Source organism: Grammomys surdaster, unplaced genomic scaffold (genome assembly GCF_004785775.1).
Source record: "Grammomys surdaster isolate TR1022 unplaced genomic scaffold, NIH_TR_1.0 125698, whole genome shotgun sequence".
In the NCBI taxonomy this organism is placed as follows: domain Eukaryota; kingdom Metazoa; phylum Chordata; class Mammalia; order Rodentia; family Muridae; genus Grammomys; species Grammomys surdaster.
In genome coordinates, this window is record NW_021620534.1 from 2,205,743 (window position 1) to 2,224,173 (window position 18,431).

Sequence of the window (18,431 nt, forward strand, 5' to 3'; positions counted from 1 at the left end):
GTCCTGTTTAGAGCTGAGCACTCAACCATCATTTATTCTCAGTACCCATGGCAGTTGTAATATTCATTCTTTCATGTGTGGTGAAAACATTTACAACTGACTCTTAGGAATTTTCCAGAATATACATTATAGCCATGCAAGGTGGCACGTACCTTTAATCTAAGCATGTGGGAGGCAGAAGCAGGAGGATCTCTGAGTTCAAGGCCAGTATGGTCTATCTGATGGTTTTGTATATGCTTGGCCCAGGGAGTGGCACTATTAGGAAGTATAGATTTGTTGGAGGAAGTATGTCACTATGGGAGTGGACTTTGAGACCCTCCTCATAGCTGCCTGGAATTCAGTCTTCTCCAAGGAGCCTTAAGATGAAGATGTAGAACTCTCAGTTCCTCCTGCACCATGTCTGCCTGGACGCTGTCATGTTCCTGCCTTGATGATAATGAACTGAACCTCTGAACCTGTAAGCCAGCCTCAATTAAATGTTGTCCTTATAAGAGTTGCCTTGGTCATGGTGTCCGTTCACAGACCTTAACTAAGACAGTCCACACAGTGAGTTTCAGAACAGCAAGATTTTGTCTCAAATCAAACCAAACCAAAACCAAACAAGAATATTATACATTGTTATTGATTATAGTCAGTGTATTTCAAAATAATCTCTTGAACATACTCCTATTTAAATTTGCATCCCTGTTGAACATCTTTCCTAGCAGTGTAAGTGACAAAGATAGCAGGATCTCTGGAGCTTGCTGGCTAGTAGCTGAGCTCAGGTTTAATGAGAGATCTTGTCTCAAAGGAGTAAGGTGGGTAGTGTTTAGAGCAGGATATCTTCCTCAAGCTTCTATGAGTACAGAGTGTACATACAATACATATGCAGACACGCACACACATCCGTGCACACAAACACACACTTGAATAGATTTGGGGACTGATTTATTTTACAGAGAAAGTAAAGAACCTCTGGATTTGAAAGATCTCTGGCTATAGATTACTGTTACTTCAGTAATAATCCCCCAACTTCAGATCTGGGGCACAGCTCCATGCTGAGGGAATTGTAGGAAAAATAACATTTTCTTCCAGACTTGCATATAAAGGCTAATATAAAAACAGAAAATAAAAACTTCTTAAAAAGTGTTTTGGATGATTTATGTGTGTGAGTGTTTAGCCCGCATGTTTGTCTGTGTACTACATGCCTGGAGATCACAGAGGCCACAAGAGGATGTTGGAGCTGCCATGTGGCTGCTGGCAATAGAACTGAGTTCTCTGCAAGAGCAACATTGCTTTTAACCATTGGGCCAATGCTCCATCTCAGAACACACTTACAGTTCTGAGATTTAGTTATAAAGATCTGAGACATATCCTTTCTACATGTAGAAAACATATTTGTAAACAACAGATTATAACATCTCTGAAACAGAAAAGAAAAAATGAGAAGTGTTCTGTTGTTTCATTTATTTGTTTCCATTAGTGAAAATTGTTCCACACAAATGTGTTCCCTGGATGACTAAATAGAGAGCCTATGCAAATAATATAAATTACTAATTTCTCTGAAATCTGGTGATAGTAATAAGGCCTATTGCCCTTAACCTAAATTATTCCTAGGCTGGAGTGCTCTGAGGCAGGCTTTGTGTCTTTTTTCCTCTCCTACAAGTATTTTCTTTTTACTGTGCTCCTTGTCTACCTTCATGGGCTGGTGGCAGCCCAGGATCTGTCCTTACAAATCTCAGTGTGATGGATTCACGTTTCCATTCTCTTATTTCATCATTCATTCATTGGTTTCTTGAGACAGGTCTTGGTATGTTTAGTAGTGTGGGTTATATCTTCTTGCTCAGTTTCCAGTGCTAGGATTATAGGCAAGCATTAATAAGCACCACCATGCACAGCTCTTCCTCCTATTCTAATCTTCTGTTACAAACAGATCTTAGTGGAAAAATCAGAGAGCCATTTTAGATATGTGCGTAAATCAGAGTCCAGATACACCGAGTTCCAAGACTACAGAGTTAATGATAGTTATTTTGATTATTTCATAGCCTTTTCTTGTTTCCAATATGATTTCTTTATTTTTAATTTTTTAAAATCTTCATACAACATTATTTGATTATATTCTTTTTCTTCCTGGATCCTCAACTTCAAGTTTTCTTAATCTTAGAAACAAACAACAAAACATCGCCCCCTCCCCTGACCTCGGTTCATTTTATGTTGGCCAACTCTTCCTGACCAATGAGGCTTGAATTGGAGAATGGTTGATACACCCAGTGTCATTCCATTAAGAAAACAGATATTTATCTCTTCCAAATGCTATCAGTTCCTGCTAGGTTCTTAACTATGGTTGATGTCAGCATTTTTTCAAATTATCTTTAAAATTCTGAAGTTTCATAAGATGTTTCAGTGCTTACTGTGAATGACTAAGGAGCAGGCTGGATGTAGTGGGAACAGCCCTGTTTTATCTATTTTATACTGAGCTCTGTTTTAGATTCTATTTAACAAAATTTTTACTACTAAACAATTTGAAAACTATTCTTAGCAATCTAGCCTTTATGTATGTAACTCAACTGCATAGTTATACTTTAGAATGAAAAATTATAGTTATACTTTAAAATGAAAAAAAGAATCACCGTAAGGTATATGGTGGCATATACCTTAATCCTAGCATTTGGGATTAAGAGTTTGACATTAGCACCGGCTATACAGTAAGATGCCATTATTAACAAACAAAAAAATACCAGAAACAACCAGCCAAAAAAACTTGCAAAAAACCCCTTTCAAACTCCAAAAATAAATTCCATTTTTAAAAGGTACAAAAAAAAGAATCACCTGAAGTAAAGGGATAAAATCCTCTTGTTCTAGATAGCTGTGGCTGGGCTTTGCCAGAAGCCAGATGAACTTGGAGGCATCGTCATGATGGTTACTTAGCAACCTACAAAAGAAAACCTGGTTAGGAAGATCTGGTTTTCAGAACATACAGTGACTACACATTTACAGGCTGGTAATTTTATTCTGACTTGGATGCTATTTAGATTAAGAATCAAATGTTGTTTGTCTTTTCATTTTCAGAGCTGGGAATTAAAGGGTAAGCTTTGTGCAAGTCCCCTACGACTGTCCCCCTGACCAGATGCTCCCCCCCTTCTCATGGCTTCCATGCTTCTGGTTTTTGTCAAAGGAATATCAATTACACGATGGTGAACTTTTCTTCTGGAATGTTTTTGAGAGTGAGACCACAGGGCAAAACGAACTGATCCAGGTAAAATATGCGTTATTAGGGGAGAAGGGTCATTCAGTTAAGCCTGACAGGGGGCTTTTAAACTTCGACGTTTAAAGAAGAAGCTTCAGAAAACCAGTCCTCTGTTACGTATTCTAAGTTTCTAGAATTCTTCGCCTCCAACTATAGTTCCATATACCCTGAGAGAAAAGTCAAAACACTGAAAAAGCAAAACTTAAAAGCTTTTCAAACTACTCTTTTTCTTGGACTTTTTTTTTTTTTTTTTTGTAAAAATGGTGGTACCAAGCCAGGCAGTGGTGGCACATACCTTTAATGCCAACACTTGGGAGGCAGAGCTAGGACAATCTTGGTGAGTTTGAGGCCAGCCTGGACTACAGAGCTAGCTAGTTCCAGGACAGCTACTTCCAGGACAGAAACTTTGTCTTAAAAACAAAAACAATAACAATAGGAAAAAAGGTGTTACTAGTCTTTGTTATCTGGATTTCAAATTTTGGAGTCATTTAATTATTTTCTATTTCTTATTGTCTATATCTAATTATTAACTCCAGATTTTCTTATTTTCCTTCATCAATGATTTATTGAATGCTAAGGGTATGTCAGGTATTTTATCTGGCTTTGAATGGGCTTGGATAAAAGAAAATAAGATAGTTTTATTCTCTATAAGGAATGTACAGTCCAGTGTTTGGTTTCTGGTGGAATTATGACTGGGGAACCACCACAGTATTAAGTAACGAGTACAGGTATTATGAAAGGATGGAGGAGTCCTGTGAGACTCCCTGCAGAGAGAAGTGTTGTGGTGAGGAGGGCAGCACGCACAGATGCCTACTGTGAGTCTTATACCATCTGGGCAACACAAAGTGTGGAGGTAGTAAGAGGAGGGGCATGTGTGAATAAAATCTAAGATGGCCTCTCTGTATCAGGCCAAGACTTTGCGCCACAGAAGAATTTTAACTCAGACAGTGACATGGTCAGATGTGACTTTCAAAAACTCTAAGTCTGATGCTTGATGCTGGCAGTATGAAACAGAAAGGGCAACACTGGATAGAGTGAAAGGAAAGGATGGGGTGCTTTGTAGAAGCATGGAGTGAGAAAGGTACAGCTCTAGCCAAGACCATTAGGTACTTGGTTTATATATGGGAAAACTGGAGTCCTGAAGGAATTTCCCACAAAGTGTTCTGGACAACTGCTTCTTGCTGTTTTTTTTACTATACTCTGCAAGTTCTGGGCCTTATAAACTCATGGTGAGACTGCTAGGGAGTCTTCACAGACTTCACTGCTCATCCAACTTTTCAGCAGACAATTCTACAACAATCTTTGATTATTCAAGTCTCTTACTCAAAAATGTACAGTATGCTACCACTTAAATGCATAAGTTTAATTGCCTACCCGCCCATCTTACTACTTTGGTAAATGAAACTACCACTCCAGGCAGCTGGTCTGAGGCATATGCAATTTGATCTTTCTGTTGTTCTCATGCTGTTATGTTCTTTTTTAAGGCCTAGTCCTTTCTGATCTCTGTAGTCGCAATGTCAATTATATGTGCTACTGTACTGTTGGCTTTACGTTTCTTCTTTGACAACTAAAGGGTAGATAGTTATAGCTTTTTAAATATATGTACAAGAACATGGCTCACTGACATATGCAGAGAGCACTCTCAAAATGCTAGTGATCTAACAAACACCACACTGACTTTGTTTTGAGCTACAGTCAGACATTTATTTTTATTCTTACTGCCCTTACCATTAGTTAAGTAAGTATACATTATAAAGGAAGATTAGTACAGTGGGTGCTAATGAAGACCACCTCATAGGACTGGAAAATTGATGGTATAATAGAAAAAGTGATGAGATCTATAAAGAGAAGCATTTTTATACATTTTAAGAAAAGGATTGGAGTATGCAATCGATGAGAAAATAATCTAAAATGACAAAGTCAAGTTAGGCTTTTTTTTTTTTAAAAAAATCAAAATCAAAAAGCATGAAATAGAAAAAGGTGATTTATAGTTTTTTGTTAGTGTTCTAGGCTGATGAACTCCATAAGGTAAGAGATTTTTAAAATGAAACTTAAAAAGAAAGCCATAAAAACTGAAGAATGAAGGCAGGCATAGCTATTCTAAACTGACCATATGCTTTTAAAGGCAAGTGTTGTTTTATTAGTGACAAATGACAAACTGATATGAACCGGAAGAGAAAGTAGAGCAAAGCTAGAACTTTGTTTTGATTCAAGAGGAGTTCTGCCCCAAAGTTGGTGTTCTAGCAATGTAAGAAGAGGAGGTAGAGCTGTGACTTCCCCCTAAAAACTGTCCTGGCTCTAAGAGCGAGTGTAGAGATGCTATGGGTAGCAACACTGAGATGAGATGAGGCAAGAAGGAGGGGCGAATCTTACGGTGCTCATTCCAAAACCAACCCAAAGGCATTCTGACAGCAGCTTGTGACTTCTCTATTTGACTTTAGTAATAAAGATTCTATACAGCTCTCATTAACAGAGCAAGCTACGATACATGCCTATGTCAAAACATTTTAATTCTATATTCTCACCTTCCAGTTATTCTTTGTGCCTGAATACTTTTTGGACTTACAGTATCTTATATTGCAGCTCAGGCTACACAGGAACTCACAGCAATCTTCTTCCATTGGCTTTCAAAGTGCTGGGACTACAGGCATGAGCCCTTATGCCTGGCTTAAACATTTTATATAAAATACACAAATTGCTTTCTGTGAAGGGTGAAATTCATAAAAAAAATTTAAAAACTCAAATCCCTTTCCTAGGGATGGTACCTCAAACCATCATTCACTTGGTGTTCCTAAATACTCAGACTTAAGCCTTTCTTACAGAATCTGGCTTTTAAATGGCATTTTAAGAGGAGTTCCCACTAGAGGGCACCCAAACCATTTTAGTAACTGACAATGCACACTCGTTCAGTAGGACTCTTCCCACAGAGGGATGGAACAGTTGCTTGTGTGTGTAACTCTGTGAACAGTTTTCTGCAGACTTGCCCATCATGACTTTTTGTTCCTTTACTTTACTGAGAAGTTGTTTTTCCTCAGAGATGGCAACTCCTTTCAATGGATGGGTATGACTGCGGAGGCTGTCACTGCTGTGCTGCTCTACCCCCTCTCTAAGTCTCAACTAAAAACTGGCTGTGACTCTCCCAGTAAACATGTAAATCAAACTGGACACAAGCTGTCCTTTGCTACAGTCAGCCTCGATTACTCAACTGTCCTAGACTATTAAAGATATAATATCAGCAGATATATTTCCTCTGTTTAGATATGATATCTCTTCTGCTCCACTATTTCCTATTTATTTTTAACTTCCAGTTTGTTTACAGCTTTCTCTTAATCAACACTCACGTTTTTCCTAGACTGCTAGGTAGTTTTTGACCAATAATTTGACTCATTGACTAAAGAAGCCTCTGACAAGGGCTGTGTTAGTTATTTACTCCTTTAAACTCTAGTTCATGTTACAGATGAGGACTTTTCAGGGCTAGGCATCTACCTGGATAAAGGAAGATAGTTGAAGAAGCCCAACCATCTATAAATTTTAAATTCTTAAAATCTTACTACTGGTTTTACATACCAATTAAACCCCAAATTCTCAGTTCAAATTCTGAGTTTGCTACTGGGAAAGGAAAAGACCGAGCTGAGTTCCTTACTATATTTGTTTATTTTTATGACAGGTCTGTCTATAGTCCTGGCTGGCCTGGGGAGTGCTATGTGGACTTTGACGGAAGGTCCCTGCTAGTCAGGCCTTAGGATCTTTTCCTGTTCCTGGTTCTAGAATACCACGGAAAGGGACACAGGAGAAGTTGGGATGAGGGGTAGAAATGATATAAACATAGTACTCATGTATAACATTCTCGAAATAATTTTATTAAATAAGAAAAAAACCATCTCAAGGACAAATGCATTTTCTCCTGTTGGTGTATGCTGCTCATTAGTACATTTTTCGATTTTTCTTTCTTTGTGCTACTTCTAGCTCCAAGGAAGTCTCTTACTTTTACCACTACTTCTATACACATTTAAAAAGGAATCTTCTTTACATCTTATCAGGCTGTTTTTCTCTGCTGTAGGAGAGATGGACTAGTGACTCTGAAGTATCATCCAGATGGTGCAGATTCTCCTAGGCTCTTAAATTCCTTGGTATCTGAACAATTCAGAACCAATACAGGAATACAATGGCTAAACCCCACTGGGACAATAGGAAGTAACTGTAACCTTTGGCTTGGGTGTAGTTCTGTAAAGAAGTTTATTGACAGTGTCTTGCACACCCTTACTACTTCAATCCTAATACAATAAAGAATGTGATTTACTGTTGGAATTTTAAGACTAAGCATGCATTTATTAGTCATTTACTTTGTTTTCAAATTATCATACAACTAAAAGCCTTTGAGGAGTATGAAGGAATTAGAAGGATCCTCTAAGTTTAATTCTGCTGATTCTATGTGTGTATTTTTTAAATAAGTGGACAGTATTTCCATTTTACTAGGAGGCCAAAAAAAGCAAGGACATGTGCAAAGAAGGGTTATCAGTTAAAAGGGAAGATTGGCTGTGCTCTTATGTTAACTTGACACACAAACTAGAGTCATCCGAAAGGAGGGAACCTTGATGAAGAGGATCCACAAGATCCAGCTGTAAGACATTTTCCTAATTAGTGACTGATGGAGGGCCCAGGCAATTGTGGGTGGTGCCATCCCTGGGCTGGTGTCCTGGGTTCTATAAGAAGGCAGGCTGAGCAAGCCATGGTAAGCAAGCCAGTAAGCAGCACCCCTCCATGGGCTCTGCATCAGCTCCTGCCTCCAGATTCCTGCCCTCCTTGAGTTCCTGTCCTGACTTCCTTAAATGATGAATAGCAATATGGAAATGTAAGCCAAAAAAACCCTTCCCTCCCCTACTTTGCTTTCTAGTCATGGTGTTTCATCACAGCAATAGAAACCCTAACTAAGTCACTGTCCCTAATCTCCTAAATTAACAGTTCTCAACCTCATGACCACTTTGTGTGTTTGTGGGGGGTTGCATATCAGATATCCTATATATTAAATATTTACATTATGGTTCATAACAGTAGCAAAATAAGTTAGGAAGTAGCAATGAAACAGTTTTATGACTGGAGGTCACCAAAACATGAAGAACTGTATTAAAGGGTCACAACATTAGAAAGGTTGAAAACCACTGTCCTAAATAGCGTTTTAAGAAATAACACCTAGGGGACAGAACATATCTCTGTTGGTAGTTTGCCTAGCATGTATAAAGCCTTGGGTTCAGTCCTCAGCACTGCATACACCCAGTGTGTAGTGATGCACACCTGTAAATCCCTGAACTTGAAAAAGGGAAGTAGGAAGGTCAGAAAGTCTAAGTGATCACTAATGAGTATGAGCCCATCCTGAGTTACATAAGACTGTCACCAAACAGAGGCAAGTGGATCTTTGTGAGTTCGAGGCCTGCTTGGTATACAAAGACAGTTCCAGGACAGCCAGGGCTGTTATACTGAGAATCCTTGTATAGAAAAACCATATATCTAAATATCTATATCTGTAAAAATGCAATGATTTTGATAAATCAACTGGATATAATTTTCCATTGGATATTTAAGACTGTAAGTATATTTTTCTTTTTAAAATTTATTCTGGAGTATGTGAGGGGGGGTATGATTAAGGGGGAGAGTGGTGCATTCCTGGGGATGTGCAGGCACAGTGCATGTGTGCTGTGGTGGCTGGAGGATATGCGCTTCCTACATCTTTACAATTCTTTATTCATTTAAAGCAGCATCTGTCACTGAACCTGAAGTTTCTACAAGACTGGATGGCAATGAGATCCTGCTATCTCCCTGTTTCTGCGTCTTATGCTTGGGTTACAGGTACACACAACCATTCCTGGCTTTTTATGTGGGTGCTGGGGATTTGAACTTAAGTCCTCATATTTGCACTCTTATCTATGTGATACACATGGTTCTGCCCTTAAAAGAATCTTTATTTACTTTTATCATTATTATTGGATTCAAATTCTGACTCTCTACTTTTATAGGTAAAACCAAGAAAGAAACCGTCAAATAGCTATTTAAAAGTATTTCTGCAGATTTGCTTTACTGTTTAAAAATACGATATTAAAAACTAGAAAAAAATTATGTGTACTAGTGTTCTGTTTGTATGTACTACATGCATGCCTGGTGCCTGAGGAGGCAATAAGAGGGCTTTGGATCCCAAGAACTAGAGATATAGAAGGCTATCAGTCATCATGTGGATGCTAGGAATCAACCTAAGGTCATCTAAAGGATCAGCCAGTGCTCTTAACTGCTCAGACACCTCTCTAGCCTCATTTTTGAGACAGGGTCTTACTAGGTAGCCCTGACAAGCCTGAAATAGCTATGTAGACCAGGCTGGCTTCAAACTCACAGATCTGCTTGCCTTTGGCTAGCCAGTGCTAAGATTAAAGGAATGTGTCACCAAACCTGAAATTGTTTAAAGGCATAAAAGACAAAGTCTTATGGCAAAGAATTTGTAGGTATAAAAGGTAATGGATCAGAATTTTCCTTACTGAGCCCTAAGATTCAAAGAAAATGAATAAACTAATAATATAAATACCATTTATAAGGACCACATCATTTCTCTCAGAATGACTGTTCACGTACTTACTTTTTCCACATGGCGATGAATGACTGTGCTGTCACAAGTCCAGTCTTCTCTCCTCCTGCAGCCCTGAACATGGGGGCTTTCCAATAGAGTGGACAGCCACAGACCTGCAAACAACAACAACAACAACAACAACAAGACAGAGTAAGCTAAGGGAAGAGAAGAGATGACGTGGCCAAAAGAAGAGACATGGACTTTTACCTGTCATGCTACAGTGAGGTAAGGGCTGTTGGGGTCACTGAGAAAGGAGAGGAAGGAGGGAGAGTGGCAGAACAAACTAGAGGGCTACATGGTTAGAGAAGCAAGTGGAAATCCATTTATTCTTTTCCTAAAGTAATTCCCTTTGCAATAATAGCTGCAAAAACTCAGCATCTCTTCCTGTTACTCTTATATTATATATTTTTCTAACTTTTTAGTAATTAAAAAATTACTAAACTTCTGTTTGTATATGCTCTTCATTTTTTGAACAGAAAATGCAGTCATTTTTATTACCAGGTCACTTGCTGTTAAAACATTCTACTGCTGACTTCCTCATTTCTTCTTGCCTATTGTTAGTAAGCTCCAGGTTTACAAAACAATAACAAACAAATGAAAACCCAAGCTAGAAAAGGGACTGTAGAGATGATTAGTGGCCAAGAAAGCACAGTGCTCTCTCAAAGGGCCAGAGTTTGATTCCGAGCACCCATATCAGGTAGCTCCCAACTGTCTATAGCTCCAGCTCCTGGGTCATTTGATACCTCTGACCTCTGAGGACACCTGCACCACACACACACACACACACACACACACACACACACACTTTGATATTCCCCCTCTCCTGAAAACTTTTGGCTGTGCAAGGAAACAGTTCTAAAATCCATTTAAGTGGTTATAATTTAAGTAAAAAATAAAAGGTAAGAAACAAAATGGTAAGAGCTTAAAACTTAAGACCCTAAAAAGCACCAGCTTTTCTTTTCCTTAATAAAATGTTCTGCTTTAATTAAAAATTATCCTTAAATAGTACCTATTTACTCTTGTAAGAAAGAGTTTTTACAAAATTAGCAATTTTTCCTTAATCATTAACACAGAAACATTAGTAGAGAAAGACTTCAAATATTTCTAATTCTACACACACATGGAAAGTGTATTTTCAATCTAGAACTCTGTGAAAGGCGTCACATGTTGTTAGAAGATAAAGATACTTTCATTGTACATCATTGTCCTGCAGAGGGAAGAGTTTCCTTTAGAGGTAGACCAGATGTGTATCTACTGTGGCTTTAGGGGAAGTTACTCCTGGTATGAAACTCTGCACAGGAGCTCTGCATTGGTGCCTGAGGAACATCTAGTTGGACATTATCATGGGAGATCCCAGAACTGCTGCTAGTTCATGCTAGAGATGAAGATGTGGAAAGCAAGATTCAAGCCAAGGAAAGTAAAAACTGAACAGGCAGAAATAAAAGACTGCTGCCTCCAGGAACAATGACGTTTATTTCACAAGCAGAATAGAATTTAGGATTTCTTGGAATGAGTGTGGTGGTTCTAGTAAGGAAATGGTGACTCAAATAGTCTTCTGATACTAGGAAGGTGAATTTGACTGAGGGTGAAACTTCAGGAGAAACACACATTGACCAGAGAATAAGGAAAGTGACACATAACTAGCCAGTCTGCTCAGCAGAATCAGCCCTGCCAATAAATCCAGTGACAGATGTTGCAGGCTAGAGCTTCTTACATCTATAATTTAAGACTGCTTAAGTCTAGAGGTTGAAAGCTTCTACTAAGGTCAAGAATGAGAAATAGTATTGCTTGGCAACCAGGCTATTTTTGTCGATTACAGAAATTATGACTGCTATGCTACAAAGTTCAGTTAAGATACTTATGGTAGGTAAACTATCAAGTCTACCTTTCTCAATCCCAGCCCTCTTTTCATGTACAATGCATTCTAAGGAAATGCTCTTAAGTAGCCTCTTGGCTGGGAAAGATAAAAAAGTCATCTTTATTTTGGCTGTGGGGGAGCCACAGATACAAAGCACAGAGAGAATTGGAAGCTTTCCTAGTTTGGTTTAATTGTTCATTTGATACAACCTGGAGTCATGTGGGAAGAAAGCCTTGACTAAAGAACTGCTTAAATCAAACTGGTCTGTGGGCACATTTGTGGGGATTGTCTTGATTATTAATTGATGAAGGAGGGACCAGCCTACTGTGGGTGGTACTATCCCTAGGCAAGTGATCTTGGGTTATATAAGGAAGCTTGATGAGCACTGACCAGACAGTGAGCCAGCAAGGAGTTCTTGCCTCTAATCCAGGTACTTGCCTTGAATTCCTGCGCTGAGTAGTCTCTATGATGAATTGTGACTTGAAAGTGTAAGACAAATAAACCCTTTCTTTTCCAAGTTGTTTTTGGTTACAACATTTTATTACAGCAGTGAAGAAAAAAAAAAAGAAGAGCCAAAACAGACGTGTCTTGACAAAGAATTTGAAACTCTAACCACTGGAGTCAATGAAGAATTTTTCTATCACTAGAAGAATTCAAGAATTTTCCAGCTTGATATCAGGAGAGTAACCAACTTCAGCTGAAACCCTTCCAGGAGACACATGCTTATCACCTTTTGTAGAGTGACTTCTACCACTAAACAACTTTTATTCTCTTGTGTTGAGATCTTGTCTCCCAAGCCTACTACTATTATTCTGCTAAAGGAACATATGCTATACCCTCAGATCAGTGCAACACTTCAGCCATCACCAGGGAAGCTTCTTCTTAAAGTAGATAGGAATTACCACTAGTGGACCATGTGTAGAGTGAGAGACTTTGGAGCACTCGGTTCTGCATGAGATGTCTTGATCAAAACCCTCAGCTCATGGCTTAGGGATCTATGCAGAGGAGGAAGCAGGAAGATTTTAAGAGCAAGAGGTAATCTATGGCTTGAAGAAAACAGAGCTTTCAGATACAATAGGACTGATGCACATAGAACTCACAGAGAGTATGGAAACACACACAAGACCTGTACAATTCAAGCCAGATGGAGTCCTAGCACTGAGATGGGGAAGCAGACACAGGTCTCACCCATAACCCAGATGGTATTTGCAATTGATACCTGCTGGCAAAGGGAAAATCAGTTTTCTCCAATGTTACTGGGTGTATCAACCACACTCCAGGGTAAGAACTATATCTAGGAGTAAATAGTTGGCCAACACAAATGAACTCCATTGTTTTGGGGGCTGGACTTTTTGCTACCTTTTGGCATTTTTTGTCTTATTGGTCTTTTGGTTGGTTGTTTTGACTTTCAGTGTGTGTGTGTGTATGTGTGTGTGTGTGTGTGTTTATTTGAGAGAGAGAGAATACATAAGGTTGTGAGTGGGATCTGGGAGGAGTTGGAGGAGGGGAAATTATTAAAATATTAAAATATTGCATGAAAAAGAATTTTTTAAAAAATGTGCAGAGTAGAAAAAATAGAAAAAAATTAGTAGTTGAAAATAATGAGGCAGAAAGGCATAAAAATAAAAAGTCCTGTCTGTGAGGGGAGAAACTGTTAAAGTGCAGGTATGTCAGCTCATAAGGAGTAGTATAAGTCACCAAGACGTTAATACATGAACTCATTATGATTCAAACACAAAATCCCAAAGATAAAATATAACAATGAAAATGCTTTGAAATAGATTAGAAAAGGTCATCCTTTCTCAAAGTACCTGAGTACCCAAGTGTTTAGGCAGCACAAAAGTATCAGGCCCAAGCAGACAATGTCAAAGGAAAAAAAATGGGTAAAATACTGATGGCAAGGCCTGTGGACCTGTACGATGGCTATTTTAAAGAAACACATGGTTGGCTACACTTACTGAAAGTAAATGAGTTAGGGTAAAGGGAGCCAGGAGATCAGGAAGAGCCTGGGAACTAAGTAACATACATCTGAGAGTACCTAATGAGGTCTTGGTAACATAGGAGAGAATGAACCAGTGTGAAGACATTGTTTTTAAGAAAGACAACGGGTGTTAAGTGATACAGAAAATACATTTAGAAAACAGCTTTAGAAGAAGCAAAAGTAAGAACAAATATGGTAATTAAAGTCATTTGAGTAAAGAAAACTAGACTAACACCTATAATTTGATCTAAGAATGGCAACAATAATAAGAATCTTAAAGCAAGGTTGTTCTGATATGCACAGGAGATTATTTACTATCTGCCATGTTGTTTCAATATGTTACAGTGTTCTCAAGGCTGTTACTTCATGGAGTGTTCACATGATTTTCCGTGCAGAAGAGTAGGTATTTTTATTATTTTATCCTACTTTGTAGAAGAACTGAAGTACAAAGGTGCTCCCCTATAAGTCACAAGGCACAGTTGGTCCAGAGGGTGCTATACCCACCTGAAGAGAGGAGCGGGGCGGGGAGGGTATGGGTGGGGGGCTTCACAGGATCCAAATGAGAGCTCCCTTCCTCTCCTTCAGAGTATACTAGAGGGTCTGTCTCTGATAGATGTTTTCTCTCTGTTGCTCAGTTCTTATGCCTATATTACCCTCTTAGGGTTATTTTTGAATCATTTTTTCCATCATCATTTGAAGGAGTGTGAAAATATTATAAAGTACACCCTGAAAATTTAACCAGGCATTAATGGACATTAAGTTCTCTGTGGCTATGTGGGGTCTAAGATGAACAGGCTGAAGGAGACCAACAGATGCTGACTGCGTAAACATGGTTTTCTATGCACTTAAAAAGCTAACTCCAGTCTTTATAGCTACACTTAAGCACCACTAAGAGTGGGTTACAAACATAACCTGATTTTCTAAACATTTTTATAAACTGCAAGAACCCATAAACATTCATTTACTGCTCTGACAATCTCCTCCCTCACTGTTCTTTAATGGTAGCCTCCCTTCTCCCTTTCCTACATTAACCTGCTGTAGGACAATGGGCAGTTAGTGCTAGAGACACAGTTGACTGCCTCATGGCCAAAAAAAAAAAAATACTAGAGAATGTTGAAAATAAACACAATTTAGTTAAGTGCTAAGAAAGAGGAGCCAAGTAAAAGCTAGGTTAAATACAGGTAGCTGGGAGACACAAACTTTTAAGGTGAGTGGTTTTAAGAATAAAGAGACAGGGCTGGAGAGTTGGCTAAGGGACATTCTGCTCCTGCAGTGGATCCGTTTCGTTCCCAGCACCCATATCAGGTAGCTTACAACCACCTGTAACTCCAGCTCTGAAGGATCTGAAGCCCTCCCTCCTCTGGTCTCTACGGACACAAAGAGACACAGACACAGACACAGACACACACTAAATATTAAGGAATAAATAGGCAAAATTTAATAAAATTAGTTGATACAGTGTAAAAAACAAAACAAGTTCAAGTACAGCTCTGCCTATAGCAGTCTCAACAACCAAAAAAAAAAATGTAAGCAAAACAAGTGATCATAACCATGACTTTTATTTTTGAGACAGAGTTTTGCTTTTAGCTCATGCTGCACTTGAGCTCAAAATTGTGTCATTCAAACTTCCTAAATGATGGGGTAACAGACACGTGCTATCATGTCTGGTTCAAAATAACTTTTGAAGTAAAAATATATATACCTCCTCATTTCATTTTATCGTGTTACCTAAGCTAACAGTTAATGTCTAAGAATAGTTAACACAGAGATTTAGCTTCTAAAAATGGAATTTTGGCTATCTTAAAATTAGTAATATATATGTAAAATAGCTGCTGTGCCATATGATTATTAGCACAAACAGTAAATAGTTAGCTGAATGCTTAACAAAGAAAAACAAACTTGTTTTAAAAACTCCTCCAAGGTGTTGGCTACAATACAGGCAACTGTCTGTGATACCACGTATGAACTGATATTCACATCATGTAACTTGTAAAGTCCTTCCTTTGGTTCTCACCACCAAAAAAACCCCTTCCCTGCCTTCACTCTACTCTGTCTACTTGTCTCCGGAGCAGGAAAGTGCTACTAAAGGACAAGGATGGGAGAGCCAGACCAGCAGGCTGGGAGGAACAGGCTGAACAGGCAGGTTCCTTAGTCAAGGGACTGGTAATATTTAGAAGAAAAAAAAAAGAAGAAAGAGAGAGAGAAAGATAGGGGAGAGGAGGAGGAAGAAGAAGAAGAGGAGGAGGAGGAAGAGGAGGAGGAGGAAGGAGAGGAGGAGGAAGAAGAGGAGGAGGAAAAGGAGGAAGAGGAAGAAGAGGAAGAAGAGAAGGAGGAGGAAGAGGAGGAGGAGGAGGAAGAGGAGGAGGAGGAGGAGGAGGAGGAGGAGGAGGAGGAGGAGGAGGAGGGGGAAGAGACGGCAGCAGCAGTAGCAGAAGCAGAGGCAGAAGAAATGATGATTATTTTAGGAATCTTTATTCAGGACAGGACAGGCTGCAGGCCTATGGCCATAAGGTACTCATTGCCAGCATGGGCTTTGTGTTAGTTATTTCTCTACTGCTGTGATATATGCCATGACCAGAGCAACTCACAGAAAAGTTTATTTAGGCTTATGGTTCAAGAGGAGTAAGAGTCCATGATGGCAGAGTGCAGGCATGGTGGCTAGGGGAGCAGACTGAGAGTGTAAATCTTGAACCTCAAACAGGAAGCAGAGAGAGTGAACTAGAAATGATGGAAGGGTTTATACTCTCACTTCTGATGACATACTTCCCCCAACAAGACCATACCTCCTAAACCTTCTAAATAGCTCCCTTAACTGGGGACTAAGTATTCAGATGTCTGCTTTCAAAGGACTGCTTTGCACTGTCCTGCTTTCTATTTATAGCCAGTATAGATCACAGGGTTTTCCTTCTCCAATGTCCATAAAAGTGTTCTGAGATTTAATCTGGTAGACATTTTCTAGCTGCTCCTTACCTATATGGTGGTAGTTTCTAGAACCTGTATCAGACTATGGGGAAACACTTCACTCAAACCACTATAGAGCTCTGTAGACACAGGGTACCCAGCTTCATATCTGGGACAATTTCTACTCATCTGCACATCTGAAGCATTCCTATTTAAAAAATAAATCATTTGGCAAGTATGTAGTCAACATCTGATAAAAAATACTGAGAGGTTCTAATAAATTTAATTATGAAGACCAGTGTATGAGTGTGACCAGTGGATACGTGCGCCCATGTTAGAAACTAGCCTTATTTATTTAAAAACTTTTTTGACTAGCTAATCCAGATGACTCTCCTACTCTGAAGCTATCCATGCTTTGCACTGTCCTGTCTTTGTATATATAGCTAGTGTAGATCAATATGCTTTCCTTCTCCAAGGTCTATAAACATGTTCTTCGTTTTAATCTTGAAGACATTTTCTATCTGCTCCTAACCTATCTGGTGGTAGTTTCTGCAACCTGTCTCAGGAACTAGTTATCTCTCTCTCTTTTTTATGTTTAGCATCTATAATGCTTCAAGACCCTTTTTTTTTTCTTTTTTTTGAGACAGGATTTCTCTGTGTAGTTCTGGCTGTTCTGGAACTCACTCTGTAGACCAGGCTGGCCTCGAACTCAGAAATCCGCCTGTCTCTGCCTCCCAAGTGCTGAGATTAAAGGCGTGCGCCACCACCACCCGGCTCAAGACCCTTTTTTTATAGATACTTTCCCTGGTCTCTGGAGTTTTGGCTTAACAAATTACTTCCAAATGAAGATTTTATTTATCCTTGCTAAGTTTTCTATTTTCTATTTAGATCTGTAGCTTTAGCCTAGTCAAGGAATTTACCATCTTCAGTCTGTCATCTAATGCAATAGCTATCATTCAGGGAATTGGGTAAGGAAACTGAATACCCTAAAAAGAGAACCTCTAATTTAGATGGCTATTTATCTGAAGTTAGCTTATTTGGTGTATGTTCATGGAGATAACATACATAGAAATAGTACCATGCTAGAAGTTAGAGGAATTGTTTCCTTACATAAATACATTCTATGACTTCTAGTAAGTTCTTGTGGAACTATATTCCTCAAGGTAAAACAGTGAAGACAGGTAAACTCTTATTTCTGGAGTAGAAATATCTAAGAATTATTAAGTAAGTTCTAACATGGGGAGAGGATAAAGAAAGAATAAGAAAAAAAATACTTTTCAGTTTCTTTAAATCATTCTAGGTGTGATCCACTTAACAGCAACAAAAAACTCAGTAGGGTCAGTTAGGGAAGAGGCAGGGCATGATTAGAAATACACTTTTGCAAGCAAGGTGAGAGGGAAGTATTTAAGGAAGATGTTGGGGAAGTTGGTAGAAGTGGAGTGGAAATCCATCACAAAGGAGAGATAGGACAGTGTAATAAATATCTACACTCGTGAGCAGGTAAGAGAGTTAGGCTCATGCAGCAAATAGGTATTAGGTAGTTTTAGAAAGCATCTCTGGGGCCTAGCTCTGGAGGTACTGAAATATGAAGAGGAGGAGTTAGTACTTTATCTCAAAGAATAAGTTTTCAAATAAAATTTATTCCTTCCAAGTGGAAGAGTTCATGGGGTCTCAGGCATTCTTTGATCTCCTATTTGCTTCTACGTGGCTCTCAGGCCTACAACCTTTAGCCTCTTCAGTCTGGAAACACTGCTCAATTCTAAGGCCAGTCTAGTCTACAAAAAGAGTTCAGGGTCAGTTATGGTTACGATAGATAGATAGATAGATAGATAGATAGATAGATAGATAGATAGAT

The 18,431-nt window shown here is 38.9% G+C and overlaps 1 protein-coding gene and 1 long non-coding RNA gene across 2 annotated transcripts in view; one reads left to right on the forward strand and one right to left on the reverse strand.

Annotated features, from left to right (window-relative positions):
- Ppp2r3a (protein phosphatase 2 regulatory subunit B''alpha) overlaps window positions 1–18,431 on the reverse strand; it is a 100,521-nt gene that overhangs the window by 62,673 nt on the left and 19,417 nt on the right. The window contains exons 3-4 of the mRNA XM_028788042.1: window positions 9,846–9,949; window positions 2,809–2,911 (exon numbers count right to left, since the gene is read on the reverse strand). Of these exons, the coding sequence (XP_028643875.1) occupies window positions 2,809–2,911; window positions 9,846–9,949 (207 nt within the window). The remainder of the gene's footprint in view (window positions 1–2,808; window positions 2,912–9,845; window positions 9,950–18,431) is intronic.
- On the forward strand, window positions 3,155–9,387 carry LOC114639303. Its single transcript, XR_003713990.1, has 3 exons — window positions 3,155–3,235; window positions 8,980–9,070; window positions 9,238–9,387. It is a non-coding gene; the product is annotated as an uncharacterized LOC114639303 (long non-coding RNA).